Genomic DNA, 17,574 nt, shown 5'->3' with positions numbered 1-17,574 from the left:
TATACTAGTTTACTCTAATTTTTTATCTTATGCAAGTTCTCAGTAAGTTTCTCCCTTTGTCCTGTGTTTCCTTTTGTGCTCTAAATGACATCTTTATTTCTTCTGTCTCTCTAGTTACTCTTTTCTGAGGTTTGCCCTGTTTGACAGAGATTATGTTGTATGGGGGAAAATTTTTGTTCACTTTCTTCTGAGCTGCTGAAGGCTCTAGATGAAAATGTGATCAAGGAATTGAGTTTTCGTGTGCATACAGTGCATTATACACTGTATTTCCAGTACCCTGTAAATTGTGGTTAGCTTTATAGGGACCATTTAGACTGGTAGGTGAGCCCATTGGAAATATGAGAGTTATGCATGAGCATTGCCTACAAGGATTAAGTTGCAAGAGCTAGGACCTTGTGTTTATTCATTAAATAAATATTTTCATTTATTACCTTGTAATATTTAAAAAATCATAATAGTTGTACTGGCATTTAAACTGAAGACAGACAGATTAAAATGAAATATTTTCACACATCCCTTAAAACCCCGTCTTGTGAATTCTTGTGTATTACGGGTTGTTTTGTTGTTATGGGGTCTTTGGAAAGAACGAGAAGACCATGTAGGACCATAGGATCAGATTTAATATTTAATGGACAATTCACAGAAATACTGTTAATTTACTTGGATATGTTTAATTTTTAAAGATGACATGAATGAGAGAAAGAAAAGGAGCATCTGCGGCATTTCCTCTGGTACAGGTTTTGTATTTTATACGGTCACAAGTGCTTCACCTAAAAGATCAGTTTAAAACAGTTCTCTGTAAAAGTTTATCTTACTGCACTTGACTTGTAATAGTACAGTCTGATGCATCTTGCCATACCAATTATTTGAGAACTGCCTTAAATAGAAGCTTAAATAGAAATATAACTAAAGTGATTCCATAGCACTCTTTTTAACTAAGATGAATTTCTRATGTTCCCTGCAGCATCTTTTTTCCCTTAACTTGACGATGAGTTAAAAAAATTAAACTAGTTTTCATTAATATATTTTAAGACAAAATCTCCAAGTCTGTCTTCATGTATATTGGTTAAGAATAAAAATATTACATCAGTATTGTAATTTATCCTCACGTTTGCAGATATATTCAAATATACTTAAGTATGTCCAGAGTTAAGGTTGAATTTATTATGTATTTATTTTACCGTGCAGATAAGAGATAGAATAACATTCCTTTATTGTGATATGTAGCCATAACTAACTGTACTACAGAATAAACTGTCCTTCCCTATTATTTTTAAGGACACCTTTTTGTTTTTCTTGTTTTCGTATGACACAATCTTATGCTGGGGAGACTTTCTTTGTTGCATCGTTTCATCATCTTTGGGAATAACGGGAATTGGCATAACTTTCAGTCAAGTTGCTTTTTTGTAATGGCAGGCTTTACTCAGGCTGAGGCTGTTCTGAGACGGCACCACTCTGTAGACAGGGAAGCCGTGAGTTCTCCCTTGAAGAATATTTGCCACCACTGCTAAAGTATAAGTTTTTAGTGTTGAATAATAGCAGTTAATTTAAAAAATGCATACATGCCGCATGTATGAGATTGCTATGTGTTTAAATTTTGAAGGTCAGCCGCAGTCTGTTCCGCACACTAGTTTGGCATACCATGATATGGTTCTTAAACTGCCTATTAATGTAAAACTTGAACATGCACAAAATTGATTCTTATCTCAAAGGTTAGGTTCTATTGTGTGGTAGGTTGGTCTGTATTCTCAGTAATAAGAAAATGTCTAAATCGGCTTAAAAAAAAGCTCAGTTCACTTAGAATTTGAATACTACAACTGGTGCTTCTCCAAAGTAGAAATACAAGGGAAATCTATTAGAAAATTCTAATATGAATTTCTGATAGACTGCAGTTTCGTATTGCATATAGTCGCGTTACTAAATCATGTTGTCGTAACATAATAGTGTGTGACTACATTTATTATTTTTAGTGCTGCCATTTTTTATTATGTTTTATAAGATCCCCTCTGTGTGTGGGTGTGTGGGTGTGTGTTCATATAAATGAAAAAATTGTAAGTAATATAAACAGAACAATTTATAAGTAATATAAGCAGAACAAAAGGCAGGTTTAGTATTTTCTTATTCATAGAATCATGTTTTATAATTACATGAATTGTCCAATAAACACTAAATAATAGAGTTCTTAATTTAATTCGCAAGAGATAATGCCTTGGGCATGTGGCACATCTGCTTTTCTCTCTCTGGTGATAGGCTTAGCCCAAGAGCTATTAAATGTCAAGTAAATTTGCAAATTCCTTTTTCCTTCTCTCAACATATTTTTCTTGCTGTCAGCCACAGTGACAGCAGCCTGGTGAACAGCACTGTCAACCCCAGTGCAGTCCTCATTTGGATGATATGGTCTGTGGAAAATGAAGCTTGATTTCTTCTGGACTTGTGTCCTTTGCTCCATAAATTCTTTCCTCATCTGATTTGACTGATACCTGCATTTTTCCCCTGCTTACGCTCTCACCTCCTCTGTAGCATCCTATCCTGGAGGAGCGAGCGCGAGCTCGTGGGTGTGCGTGCGTGCACGCACGCGCCGATGCGCTGACCAGAGAGTGGAAGCAGTGACAGCTGAATTCTCCTTGCCTTTCTCTTAGGGGAGACAGTAGTTATGATCTCTCCCCTTCACCAAACTGCCAGTTTTTACAGAACATGCAGCAACTCGCTTATCTTTGTGAGTTCTTTCATCTACCTGGCTCAAAAGTCATGAGGAAAGATTGCACAAATTTAAAAAAAAAAAAAAAAAAAAAGGCCCCACAACTTGTTACATAAGATCAACGATAGAAACTTATTTTGCTGCCTCTTCATTTAGAAATGATTACCATTTCTGAAGGGTGCTCATTATTAAAATTATCTAAACTGAAAAATTAGGTAGTTGTAAATAAAATTGGTTTTGAGGTGTAGGAAATACCAGAGTTGAAAAACAAATCAAATGGTGCAGAAATTCATGGTCCTAATAAAGAAGGAACAAAAACGATGAGATGGTAACTTTGTTAGCCAGCACAGCTGCGTGGAGACTAAATGCCTGGCCATATTTTTGGCTATACACGCAAGTGATGCTGCTTTAACGATAGCAGGAACGGTAAGGTATGGATGCAGTTACGTCAGTGTAAAGCTAAATCTGATGGGACAAGGAATAAATCATATTAACATAATTGCCTACCTGACAGGGATGTACCAATATTTCACTAAAATACTAATAAGCATAATGATGCCACCAAGAAAATAACTAGACCATAATTCCTGGTATATGCTTTGAGAGTGTTGATATCTTTACTCTGCAGTTTAACTAATCTTGCTGGGAATGCTATCCTCATTACAGGTGTAATATTTGGTTTGGTCTTGTGTTGTATTACATTTTGACAGCGTTTCCGTCATGAACTACCGAGATGATTGGTAGTATCTTTGAGAAGTTAGTTGTGTGAGTAGTAGATATCAGTGCTTGCTACAGTGTTGGCAAGAAGCCCTTCTCCAGATCAGGGTTCCTTTGGTACTGCAAGCGGCTTATGTGCTGTTTTGAGAAGATGAAAGATCCTACTTTTGCTTTCCTTTATATTTTACTGGTTTCCTTTAAATTCGTGATAGGAAGGGCAAGCTGATCTTTAACTTTTCATTATAGCACACCTCATCTACGCATCTTTGCCTATTGTTTTGTTCTGCATAGTTCAAGGTAAAGATGTACTATTGATTTATATAATGATTCACCTTTAAAAGTTACATTTCCAACCAGGGACTAACTGTGCTTGTTTGTGCTATATTACCATAGTGGATGCTAATCAAAAGATGTATTTTACTCATTTATTCCTTTACTTCTACCTTCTCTTTCCTTCTTTACCCCAAAACAATATTATAATATATAAAAATATTGAGTGAATAATTCTTTGCTCTTATACTATTGAACTTCTAATGATTGCATAGCATGTCCTTGTAAAAAGATCGTAGTTTTCAGGTATTACCATAACAGAATATATGAGGGATTATGTTATGTTTGTTCTTAAAGCAAGAACATATCCCTAAATAACTGGGAATTTTCTTCCTTGTATTTTAACAAAAAGAATGAGTTCTGTGGGGGGGAGAAAATAAGTATTGTCAACTAACTTAGATTTTGTTTGTCTTGTGGTAACGTGTGAAGCTCCAGCTATTTTATCTCTGGAAGAAAGTCTCTTCTGAAGGGTGGCTTTCCCCCTGCCATCTTTTTGGAGAAAAACATCCAAGCGGGGCTGCTGGAGGAAGCAGGGTGATACTGTCTCTCAGTGAAGGAATTGGGGCAATTCTCAGGTAGAGGGAAGGGAGCAGAAAGATTTGGGGGTTTTCCTCCCTTGTGAGGAAAAGCCTTGCACTGCCATTTCTTCGTGTCACTCCAGCACTAGGACATGGAGGCACGGCAGGGATCTGTATCATCTTTCCCACTAAATGTGCCTGGCCTTCAGGTAGATGCTTCAGGAAGTGCTGTTAAAAGAAGATCAAAAAGCTGTATTAAAAGATGTTAATTTGGGGAGGGCTGATGCATATTATTTTAGCCTTTGATGTTGACAAGACTGAAGCACGTTTTACATGTGTACAGAGGCAAAGGCTTAATTGCTAATTAAAAAAATGAAAACTAGCTGGAAAGGTGGGTGTTTGCAAAGGGTGGTTTTATGCAGCTAGTGTTAAGTGTAGTGTGTGGTGGATCACTCTTGATAAGAACGAAGCCTGTAGAAGAATATGAGTGGGGATTTTGTTTCTGGACCAGAGTCAAAGATTTAAGAAAAAGGGGCGTCATAAGTTCATAGCCAATAAAATACTGTTCAGATGCTTGAAATACAAAGTGTGCAGCTGAGAAAGTTGGAAGGAGGATGTAGCTGTTGTTTCTCTGGCCTCTGAAATAAGAGTGGAATAACATCTCTTTGGTGTCCAGGTGAAAGCCTCTAGTAGGGTTTTGGGGGGGGGGGGTGTATTTTAGGGTATTTTAACGTGTCTTTAAAAAAAAAGTCTTTGTTTGTTTTGGCTTAGTTCTGTTTTGTTTTAAATAGGTGCTGATTATAGCGTAAGGTTGGCATTCAGAAAATACAGGTTTTGTGCTGTTACTGGCATGGTAAACTTGGAAAAAACACTTTGTATATAGCTTAGTTGTTTCATGTGTAAAACAGGGATGCAGATGAATTATTTGCTTATCTCAGAAGTCTTTTAAGTGGTCTGAACTTTGAACCTTAAAGAAGGTCAGAGAAAGTACAGTAAATTACAGTTCACATGAAGAAGTTAAGCTATAGTGGAAAACCATTTCATAGTAAGTTGCAGAACTGGCCTTGAGCAGATTGCCTTGGTTGTGGTATCTAAGCATCTTTACCTACCATACACTGCTTTCTTCAGGCGAAGGTGCTTTTGAAGGTCCTGATATGAGTTGATCCGTGCCCTTGCTGATTATGCCCCTTTTTTCCCCTCTCTTCCCTGTTACTACCCTGTGTGTTCTGCAAATCTCACATTCAACTGCAAATCCCAGCACTCTTCCCTGTGCGGTAATAGACTGTTCTAATCTCAGGGGCGCATCGGAATAACTTGTGTGAAACTCTGCGGTGTCAGAATTACTGTATAATGACACTGGCAAAGATTTCAAGCCAAGACTAAAAGCTGGGGGCGTTATCTGATGTTTCTGAACCGAAGCAAACCACTTGTTTGAAAAGAGAAGGTTCTGTTTCATCTGGCTTGCAGATCTCTGCAGAAATCTCATCTCATGCTGTAGCTGCCTTGGATTAAACTGCAAATTCTAAGTACAATTAATATTCCTTTTTTTCTGCATTAATTTGCAGTCATCTTATGTAATGTGTGTAATATACTAATCCTTTCTTAGCTTAGCATCTAATGAGATTTTTTTCTGAATCACTGTTTTAGAAGACCCAAACCCAGACTGATAAATGACTAGATAGAGAGCTGGTTTTGTATGTCTGTGCTAGAGTGCCAGTAGATGGCAGTAAAACAAAGGCTTGATTGAATCCTCTATATTAATGCTACATAGCTATTTTGTGTAAGTTACTTGAAATACAAGTTTCAAAACAAATTTGTTTTAAAGTAGTTTTTTAATATATGTTTTAGCCTTTTTTGGTTATGAGAAATGTATACTCCTTCACTTGAAATAAATCCCACCTGCACAAGAAATAATCAGTATTTCAAATATCATAACATTTGAATTATAGTATACACTTGCTTACCTACTAATCCCCCAAATTGATGTTACCATAATTCCTATCATATTTTGAACAGTATTCAGACAACTGTTGAAGGCCTGTTTTCGGGAGTGGAAAGTGATGACCAACAGCTGCAACAGCATTTTATTGGACAGGACAGGGCAAATCACTTATTTTTAATGAGACATCATAATACTTTTACTCTTTGCAATACTAAGTGATGTTTGTAAGGCAGATATAGTTGACAAAATTATTCTCTCTTTTTTTTTTTTTCCTTCAGGTGATTTCTTAAAGTATCCAAACAATAAATTGCAGGGAACTCCTAATGTTGATTTTATTGTCCTAATTAAAAAATACAAATATTTAAAGGTCTTTTTACAGTTTTTCCCTTGTTAATTGGTCTCACCTTTGTTATCTGCTAGCTGTATAAAACAATTTTATGTATTGTCATCTTTTTAAAAAAATACTGTATAGACTTGCATTAGTGATCTAAGACTTGGTGATAAATCTATATGCAAATAACAGAATAAATTATCATTGTGATAATAATGCAGGTGTTTAAATCCATATGTGGTTCATGCCAAAGGCAAATAATAAACATTCAGTTATATGCCTGTAAGATAGACTGTGCGAATACCGCGTGAAACTTTGAGACAGTCAAAGCCTGATAATTTTAATTAAATAAGTAAATATGAAACTGTTCATTGTATCATTACTTTGGAAGCAATTATGTAATCACATAAGGTTAAAAAAGCTCAGTTGCTCTTAGAGAATAAGGACTGAGCTTTGGAAAAGGGCCTCCTTCCATAAGCTTCACTTATTTTCCTTTGAGGGGAGAGTGGAAGTAATACTGCTGTTTGCAAGTCTCTAGCTTAAAGGCGAGAGAATGCATTGCCCGTGCGCTGGGGTATTAGATCAGGAAGACTCATCAGCCTGTTGGGATAAAGATACTTGTGATGAAATTTCTTCTTTTTTTGTGGCTGAGATAGGACCAATGGCTGCCATCTCATTTTTCTCATATGTTCTTAATTTCTTTGGTAGATTATGTCTATGTAGGGGGCTTGTTTTCAGAGAAGGCTTGGCATTTTTATGGCATTAGGTGAATGTTACCAGCAGCCACTTCTGTGTCTGTCCATTACATTGTCCAACAAGTCAAAACTGGTGCCTCGTTTATTTAGCAGAATTTAACTGAAAAGCCTCACTTATTTATTTTATTCCATCCACTGATTTGAATTCACTACCTAAAAGTTAAATTCTTGATTTTGCAATAATAGTTCCCCAGATCGCTCATTCACATAAGTTTTAAAGTGCAGTAACATATCTTGAAGGAGAAGCCTTCAGAAGCCATAGAGTAACTAGTATTATCTGTGACTGAATGACTGTTTCTGTAATACTAAAATGAATTTATTTAAAAATGCTGAATGACATGGCCTCTTACACAGGTTACTGTTCAGTCATCTAGTATAAAAATAAGATGAAACTTAAACTTGTGCTATACTTAAGGCAGATTGACCCCAAATATCTGTGCTTTACAAATCTGGTTGATCGTTCCTAATGCAAAGACAAATAATCTGTGATCTAATGCTGGGTGCTTAGATCTGGAAATGTAGATAGTGTTACACCAGGATGGAAATAACGGATAATCCCGGCATCTCAAAAGCGAATCTCAGAAAGCTGAATCAAAAGGAACGTTGCTGAGGCTGTAGTTAAACTGCTTTGAAGCTTTATCGCAGACAGGAGAGGAGGCTGCTGTGTCCCCAGTCGCTGTTGCAGGAGGGCTCGTGGGAGTGGGCAGTGTAACGTGACTGCTTGCGGCAGAACTTGCAGCAAACCAGTGCTGCCAGGTAGTATTTATCTTACAGAGCAATGCAAAAGAGCGGAGCAGCGAATGCTGCAGCAGAACGATGGCCATGGGAGTGCTTGCTGATCGGTACCAATCTTTTAAAGAAATGGCTTTCTTTTTTTAAATAGTGAAGCCCTTTTATTGATGGGTTTTAAGCATAGAGATACTTAGTGTTCCTATAGTGTGCCATATTATTCAAGTATTAATTTGGAAGCTTCTCAGCAACTAGTGTGATTTAGAAAAAGAGTGGTGTTTTAATACTGGAGTTGTGGAAACACGGGATCGAAGTTTCACGGAATGGAAATGTTCCTACAGAGAAGAATGTGCTTCCCATTTTGTATGTGCTAATAATTCAGTAATTATGAGACTGAGAAAATGAGTAACTTCAATCAGTGTAGGTAATATGACTGACCGCAAACTTACTCAAATTACTTATTTTTAGTTAAGTGAGGTTGGTTTGTTTTGGAAGGTGAGGTGTGATGATTTTCCTTGGTAATTTCTCAGGAATCTTGCAGAGAAAATTACATAACTGTAGCTGGATAACTGAGTTGGTTGCCATTTGCTTGGCTGATTGAAGTATGAAGCTATTTTTGAAGCGCACTGCAAAGACTTAGGCTCCAGGTAGCTTTCTGTTCCCAGTATCCAATGCCTCATCTTCGTTAGGCTTTTTAAATCTTCAGAGAATTTTAGAGCGACTGCAGGAAGTAGTTTGAATCATAGCTGTTATGCTTATTCAGAGAGAAGCTGGGAAGATGTATAGCAAAATCGTTAGCCACTTTGTTTTGAAATGATCCTGTAATCATGCACACTCTTAGTTAATGCAGTAAAAGGTGTCATGTAGAGCCACAGAGCTAAAAGGTGTACAAACTTCTGAAAACCGTAGTGGTTGAGAACGTAATGGAATTATGTACAGGCGCATGGTTATACAGCCAGGGACGTGGTAGTGTTGGACTCTACAAGCGAGGACAGTGGCTCTGAGAGAAGGCAGGACTTGAGCAAATCAAGTGCCTGAGTGTATCAACTATGTACTTCAGGGTTAGTATTTTCAATTTTTTTTTCCTACCATAAGACCCAAAAGTGCACTTTTTCCCTGCCCTGTTTAACAGTTCTGATATTTGCCTGATAAAATTTGCAGTCTTGTTTCTGGGCTTCAGAATATATCTGTTCATAAAAACTGAATATGGAAGTTAAAGTGCATGGCTCCAAGTAAATGCATTTCTTTAGCAGAAGGAGGAAAAATGCTGGCAAGTCTGTTTGAATAGTTTGCTCAAAAACCCTTTTTTCTCCTGAAATATTTTGTGATAATAGTGTTACACGTCTGCAGTTGATATTACATGAAATGTTTCTGGATTATTCTGAAATGTAATTTTTTTTTATATTTCCACCAAAACCAGATAAATCATTTATGAACCATTTAACCCCTACTCCCTGACTCCCTCACATCAGTGAGGACATCACATGAACACTGTAGTGAGGAGAGGAAGTCATTAGATTCTTGGTTTGTTTGTTATTTCTTCCCAAGTGTCATTTCTGCTCTTTTCATTCAGACTTGATTAAGACCATACTAAGGTGATTTCTTCCCACACTCTACGCATGTGAATCCTTATTAAAACTAGTACTTCCTCTAAAATCACCAACATTACTGGTTTTTTTCTTCAAAATATGTAAATACTTCTAATAAAATGACTTTTGTTTCTTTTTGAAAAGCAGTTTGAGTAAACAAGGTAAAATGGCTCAAAAGTGGATGGTAGATATTTATTTAAAATCTTCTGAGATGCAGCTGTCAAAGATTTTGTGTGTGCACTACTCAGCCTGCATTGCTGTGGCTGGAGTGAACTCCTGAGAGTCGTCCACGGTCCACGGGGCCCCTCACCGGAGCGTGGCCGGAGGCTGCCCGGCGCAGGGGTGGGCCGTGATCGGATGTTATTTGTGAAAGCTAAGTAAAGATATTTATTTCAGTGGACGCTGATTCCTGCGAGCCCATAGCCGTTTGAATGGCATGTGTTTGGCGAATGCTGATGCCTTCTGATGTGTTGTCACTATTTTCACAAAATTTATTTCTCAAGTCCTTTAATTTGCCTGATCAAGAATAACTCTGTTAATTATCTTGCTGTCAGTTTTATTTTTTCTTTTACGTGGAGCTGTGTTGTTAGCAGAAGCTGGAGCGCTCTCCCAGTAGCGGTACATTAATAGCTAATTTAACAAACGTTTTACTTCTCAGTGTATGCAGCCTCTCAGTTGCATATAACCTCAGTATATGCAAGCAAATTTAAATAGTTATAAATTCATAACAGAATTACATCTTATGGTTTTAAACAAACTCAGTGTTTTAGTTTCACACTTCAGAACTCATGGTTATATTTTGTGTTTATAGATACTACGTTTAAGTGGGAAGAAAATTACCCTTTTGGGGGGGATGAAGCAGTTTAATATTATGGCAGAAACGTAAATATTTGGTGGTATGAGGCCTTTATTTTGCCTTGAAACCCTTTAGTTCCCTCCATTTAAAATTTTCTCCATTTACCAGCAGAGTTAACTGAAAAACTTGCATTAACTTAGGAACCTCTGAGTCTTGTGTGAGTGTGGGGGGAACTTGGTGTTAAGGTTGTCTGTGTTTTAGCAAAGACGACATAGAACGTGTATTGAAGTAGGGTGGCGGTGAATAAATTTTACCTGGTTTTAGTGTGTTAGGTCATATTTTGTGCTGAACTAAAATACAGTTTTAATATTAAATGTCAGAAAACATTTTCATGAGAAAGCTAAGTTGCTACATCACGATTTGCAACAATAGGGCCCACGAGCAACTGCTGAATTCAGAAACGAAGCCAACAACTGCAACTATAAAGCTAATAAAAGGTATTAAATGTAGTTACTCATTTTTTATAGGCTGTGTTTCAGGATTGTATCATTTCCTGTCACCAAGTTAGCTTCGTTACATTATCAGATACAGGTCTGATAATCACATAAGTGACTATCAGATGTATCTGTTAAAATAGAAAATCATGATCTTATTTGAATCCAGGTGACAGATTGGGGGAATACTGCCATTTTCATTCAGCTTCTGTATTCTTAAAGGGATCTCTTACTTATTCCTTGTTTCTTGGTTTATTGTTACGTTTTGTGAATGATTATTCTAACCTGAAGCTTCTATGAAATGTTTAGATACAAAGTTTCTAGGTCATTCTTATCCCTCCTGTGGGTGGTTGGGTGAAATACTAACATTTCATAACAGAGCCATTTATATTGGGGTGGAAGGAAACTTATTTTGAAGGGGGGAAGAAATTATGTCCTTTTGGGTTCTTTTCCCCCTTATAAGCAAAGTTTATTCATATTCTCAGTAGTTATGATCAACAATCACTTGTCCCTGACAGAGGGACATTTTAGCTAGAGTAGGATTTAAATTTCAAGGAACTCCTTGTTTTTTGTTTTTTGTTTTTGTTTTAATTGGTTTATACAGCTTCATATACTACTTAAGAATAGATTTGATATAATTCAGTAAAAATGTCTATAAACTGTTTCAGATAAGCTATGAAATCTGGTAGACACTAGTAGATAATCATGGCTAGTATTTAGTTGGGAGGGGTTGCTTTTAAAGAAAAATTCAGTGAGATGTTTTCCTTTGTCTCTGTAGTTATCAGAGACTGTTACAGACGATTGCTGTACTCGAGGCTCAACGTACTCAAGCAGTTCAAGACCTTGAAAGTTTAGGCAAACACCAGAGAGAAGCCCTGAAAGATCCTATTGGATTTGTGGAAAGACTCCAGAAGAAGGTATTTCAATGGGCATTTCTTAAGTTTTACTCAGATTTTTTTTCTTTTTAATAACTAGCAATTCATCATCTATAGAAATCAGATAAGTTTATATAAACTTGTGTAAACATTATGAATTTAATATTCTTTTTCTACTGAGCAAAAATGGCCCTGTGTTTTGGGTTTGATTATTAAATCTGTAAGATACAGGTCTTCAAAGATTTTATTAGATATGCTTTCTTTTTTTTTTGGTACATAGAAATGCAGTGTAGACATTTTAAGACATGGAAAAGTGTAGATGACTGAAAGGACTTTGTAGTAAGGTATTAGATCAAGAATTCATAACTTTTGTCACTAGAGGAATTAAATTTTTTGCTATGAGTGAATTTGGTTTCAGGTAGGGAACTTTTAAAGAGCAGGAAATGTAGTTCATAACTTAAAACTAAAATAACACTAGAAAACATACCTGGGTGAGTGCTGGATAACATAACTGGAACGTTGTGTGATGAGGGAGGATGAATTTTGATAAGGAAATGTTCTTTTTAAGGTTAAGGGAAAAAAATGTAGCTACAGGGACATTGGAAAAATGTTTGAGGCTTGAATATTTTCTTTTTGTCATATCTTCCAATGACAGATATGCTTGACCTTATAGTCTGATAGCAATATGTTGTTTTTCAGGGAAGAAGGAGGTAGGTATTTTGTGGTGTCCTTTTCCTAGGTTTGTAGAGACCTAGGCTTATGGAGAGGTCTGACCTAGGGCCGTTGGTTTCAGTAGTTGTCTTTCCATTAAATTTTGAGATGAGTTTATAGCGTGCAAGATACAATAGTGTTATGTTTGATATTACTGTATCGGGGAAATACTAATGCTAGTTGAAAGCATCCAGTGTATTTTTGTCTCTGAACCAAAGGAATGATGCTTATTGTAAGACTGACCTTAGAGTAAAGTGAGGAGCCTTGCAGCAGTTGGGTTCTAGGCAGAAGGTAGGAAAGTCAGTGTAGAATATGCATTGGTTTCTTTGATGAGAGAGGTTTAGGTTTTATCAGATGAAAAAACTTTGCATCCCATAGTTTCCTGTATTTCTGAAGAAAGGTACAAATCCTGGACAAACAATATCTTAATTAAAAAAAAGTAACAGGATATTAAAGTCAAAACACCTGATTTCATCTGCGAAATATACGTTTTAAGCTCTTATGTCCAATAAGCCATCATTGACCGTGCCGCTGCATATTTTATATGCACTGTTGTGTATTACTCTTCAAAAATACCTTCCCCATATAAAGGCTGTGTGCTGTATGGCACTTTAAAATACTGATTTTGAACTCTGCTATTACCTAAAAAGCAGTTTCAGGGTTTCATAGCTTTTCAGGATTCTTTTTTTTTCTTTTTCTTTTTTTCCTTTTTTGGACAACAGTTACATTAAATATTGCTTTTCACTTGTGGTTTGTTTTGTTTTTTTTTCCCCAGGTTGATATGGGTCTTCCATATCCTCAGAGAGTTGTCCAGCTCCCTGAGATTGCCTGGGACCAATACACCACTAGCCTTGGAAACTTTGAGAGAGAATTCAAAAACCGAAAGCGTAACAGTAGAAGAGTGAAGCTGATTTTTGACAAAGGTAAAAGGAAAATTAGTGTAAATTACAAGAAAAAAATTACCAATGTGGAGGTCTAATACTTCCTTTCTTGTGTTGCTTACAGTAGGTATACCTGCAAGACCAAAAAGTCCTTTGGATCCCAAGAAGGATGGGGAGTCTGTTTCATACTCTGTATTGCCTTTAAGTGATGGTCCAGAAGGTTCTACAAGCAGTCGTCCACAGGTAGTTGTTACAAAAGGAAAGACAAAATTTTACAAGATAGTAACTTTTAAACATTTTTAATACAGGTGTGTGGATAATGTTAACTGTTACTTCAAATGTTAATTTTGGTGATGGCAATTTATTTGGGTACTCAAATCAGAGAACGTATTTTTAGGTAAGGCAAATTTTAGTTCAAATTTTCATGCATTTATTTGTTTGGAGTTTGGTTTTACGTATGTAGGAAAAGGGTTAAAATCGAGATCCTAACCTCCTTTTTTCTAAAGACCTATTCCATGTTATATACTGTATTTAAGCAGATGATAAGAGGGCGACTTTGCGATGAGACCAAACCCGAAACTTTTAACCAGCTGTGGACTGTAGAAGAACAGGTAATGGGAAACCCTTCCACTTCTGTAATTGTAGTAACATACGTGAGAATAAAAGCAAACTGTGTAATAAAGTTTAAAGAGCTTAGAAATTGAATGTCACGTGTATACACATTTATTTTATGACAACTCGTACCTCTACTAGGAAAGATGTACTTATATTTTCTGTTGATTTGTGCTTGATTTAGAAAAAACTTGAGCAGTTGCTTTTGAAGTATCCACCAGAGGAAGTAGAGTCCCGACGGTGGCAGAAGATAGCTGATGAGCTGGGAAATAGAACAGCAAAGCAGGTAAAAAGAAAAACACTTGGAGGAGTAATCCCTTTCCTTGGTTACATTTTGTGGCTTTTTAGAAGGCACTGATAAGAGATTGTATCATGAGCTGCTCTTCAACACTAAGTAATTGTATTTCTAATTTGGGATTTTGGCAAAAATAATTCATAAAGTGAGGAGGAATTTAAAAAAGGGATTATTTTTCTGCAAGCTGATAATGTTCATAATTAAAGCAATAAAGTTTATTTTTATAGAAAAAGATTTGACTTTGTGGGCATTCTTTGAATACTCTAGTGCCTAGGCTGTGGTAGTACTGGTATCAACTACTGCATCCTAGGAGTTGACATAAACTCACAGTGGATTTATTTGTAGATTTTAAAAAAATAGCAATAAATAAAACCCAGTATCTTTTCAGTTACTTTTTTTTTTTTTTTCCTTAAAACTTTAACATCAGGGCCTGCATTTGACTAATAAACCTGACCCTTTTATTCTCAGAGTGCCCCAAAACCCGTGACAAAAACTGTCTGACCTAATTGTTGTTCCTTAGATTTTGGCAGTATCCCTTAGTTCAGTTTAGCAAGTGTAGTGACATCAATTGCTGTCAGATTGCACTGCTGAATTTCCCGCAGAAAGCGCCGTTCTGAAGCGTGAGTTCCACCCCAGTACTGCAGAAAGAGCAGATGTTTTAGTATTTGCAGGCAGTAGAATCAGTTCTATGCTGGGGCCTAGATCTACAAACGAAGGCATCAAGTGTTTCCACAGCTGTCTTGCAGGCATTTTCCCCCAAAAATTGTAATTTCTCCTTGTTGACCATGACTCAAAAATGTTGATTTGTTATGTTTTCAAGTATGTTGTGTTTTAGTAATATGTTATTAGGTAAAACATACGTAAGTATTTCAATATACAGCATTGTCTCATCTCTGATGATATCTATACTTACAAGTATATTTGCCCATATTGAAAAACTAAAATGTATGCTTACTTATTTCATAAATATGTACTTTATGTATACTAACTGTGCGTAATTTATCTGTCATTGTTAAGAAAGAGTAAGTTTAGCTTTAGTAAGTAACAAACTACTGAAGTCGTGTGCCTTCTCATTGTTTTTGCTTGGTTTTCTGTGTATTTTTAAACAACTTTTTTCCTTGAAAGTCTTCAGTGTGTCTGGAAATATTGCAAATACACTGGTATCTTTCTGCAAATAAGTGACAGTTAGAGTAGTTGTCACAGAGTAGACAACTAGGATTTCTTGTCCTCATATTCTGAATTAATGTAGCTCTGCTGGCCAGACTGTGAAGTGAAAACCTGCTATATTTCACCTGACATTTAATTGTTGTATGTTGTTTTTCATAGGTTGCCAGCAGGGTGCAAAAATATTTTATAAAACTGACTAAAGCTGGTATTCCAGTTCCAGGAAGAACTCCAAACTTATATTTATACTCCAAAAAGGTGAGACAATATTACAGCAGAAATTTCATATTTCTGTTTGCATCTGCGTGCAAATTGAATCAAAATCATTCATATTTTCAATAGATTTAAGTCTTCATTAGTGCTTTATTATTAACTAGGCAGATTGTTATACCTTGTGCTTATTTGTTACTTCATTCATAAAGTACTCTTTCTTTTGCTGTTAGCACTGTAGAGCAAGTTGAATGTTACTCTAGTTTCACATCAACACGTATTAATTACACCTCTATCAGGCAATCTTTATGGGAGATGAAGTGTCAGAAAAGAGCATAGCAGCCAGACTGCAGGCTGAACTAATTAGGGCTGAATGATTTGGTCTTGGGGTACTTTTTCTTCACTTGTGAGTTGACTCTAATTGATCTAGAAGAGCTCTCTTGCAAGAGGATAAAGGGCCCTATAACTCATATCGTACAGTCATCTTTAATTAACAAAAATATAGAAAATTATGCGTAACTGAGCATACTAAACTAGCACAAGCGTAGTCTTAATTCTGCAGTGTCATGTTTTGTTTTGATTTGCAACATACACAACCATCTACAGTTGCCATATATGAGAGATTTGATTTTACTCCAGAAAGGTTTTTTATCCACAGATTTTGCTCTCTCTTCTTCGTTCCCACTAAAATGTAGTGTTCTTCCTGATCTTGGAATAGGTGAGAAAAGAATACGTTCCTGAGAAATCTTCTTAGTTTAGGAAAGTAAACAAAATACCCTAAAATTCTGTGCAGATCTGTCATATATTTTGATGTAAATCATGCGGGTGCTCATGGGTACTAATGAGGACCCTAGACATTGGTGTATTTGAAAAGGGCAATCTCAGGGTTTTTTTGTTACTGTTAACTATATTTACAGAAATTCTTAAAAAAAAMCCTGCTATAGTGACATTCTCTAGAGTAACGTTACTTTTTGCATCCAGATGTCTCTGATGGTTTCTAATTATGAATAGAGTAAGCCTTATATACTGATTCTGCAAAAATTCATATTTGCAGATTTAGTCCCTTGAAAGTTTGGGGTATAAAGTTTCCTCACTGTCAGAGAGGCCTGACAGCAAGATCTACCAAGTCGTGTCTCTAATAGTTTAAAATGCTACAGATCCCCAGTTGTCTCCTTGTTTTCTCTGAAGGTACTGCTATATTGTCAGGAATGACAAAGAATGAGTGCCCCTATCTGATTCTGTGTTGGAACATTAATACCTTAAATACTGTGGTTAAATTCATCTGTTAGAACTCTGAATTACTTGTATCACTTACCATACTGTGGGGCTAATTTCAGTGGAGTTTGAAAACTTAGTTTTGAAATTTTTTTGAGTTATTTATATGCTCTTAACCTTTTGAATGATCTTAGATCACGTGACTTTTCTTTCTTTCTTTCCTCTCAGTTTTATTTGGAAAAACTGTTATTACAGAAYGTGAGCGGTGCTGACAGGCAGTGAGGGGATCACTGTATTAGCTGAATAAAGGGAGTACTCTTAACTTCATCAGTACGTCTGTGATACTTTAACCGTGTTTTTCTCTATATTCAACAGTGATCCTCAAAGTTCTTTAACACTTGCGATCTGCATACGTACACAGTATAATCAAGATTGAAACATATTTTATGAAATTCTTACCATTCTCATACTACAGTGGTAATGCTACCATCCTACAGATTTTTCTTAAGCTTTTATGTAGCATGTATCTAATACTTGCATCTATTTTCACAGTATGATTCATATCCTTACAACCAAGTCATAAGAGTCAGGTCATTGTCCCCTGATCTGTATGAAGCAGAACTCCTATTGGCACTAGCCTCTCCACTCTATATTTGCAACCCACATAAAAATATAGTAGATGAAAAAAAATCAAACAAGTACTATAAGTGGG

General features: G+C 36.2%; 1 protein-coding gene across 6 annotated transcripts in view; it reads left to right on the top strand.

The window, feature by feature from the left end:
* The window catches only part of ZZZ3 (zinc finger ZZ-type containing 3), a 44,417-nt gene that overhangs the window by 14,659 nt on the left and 12,184 nt on the right, over positions 1-17,574 (top strand). For 2 of the 6 annotated variants that reach the window (XM_026086569.1, XM_026086570.1), the window contains 6 exons: positions 11,678-11,816; positions 13,261-13,408; positions 13,491-13,609; positions 13,903-13,977; positions 14,163-14,264; positions 15,600-15,695. In XM_026086569.1, the coding sequence (XP_025942354.1) occupies positions 11,678-11,816; positions 13,261-13,408; positions 13,491-13,609; positions 13,903-13,977; positions 14,163-14,264; positions 15,600-15,695 (679 nt within the window). The remainder of the gene's footprint in view (positions 1-11,677; positions 11,817-13,260; positions 13,409-13,490; positions 13,610-13,902; positions 13,978-14,162; positions 14,265-15,599; positions 15,696-17,574) is intronic. The other 4 variants (XM_026086573.1, XM_026086572.1, XM_026086571.1 and 1 more) reach the window with 4 other exon arrangements.

Source organism: Apteryx rowi, unplaced genomic scaffold, assembly GCF_003343035.1.
Source record: "Apteryx rowi isolate R43461 unplaced genomic scaffold, aptRow1 scaffold_7, whole genome shotgun sequence".
Lineage (NCBI taxonomy): Eukaryota > Metazoa > Chordata > Aves > Apterygiformes > Apterygidae > Apteryx > Apteryx rowi.
Note: the sequence above shows the minus strand (reverse complement) of the source record. Positions and strands in the feature narration are given on the sequence as shown.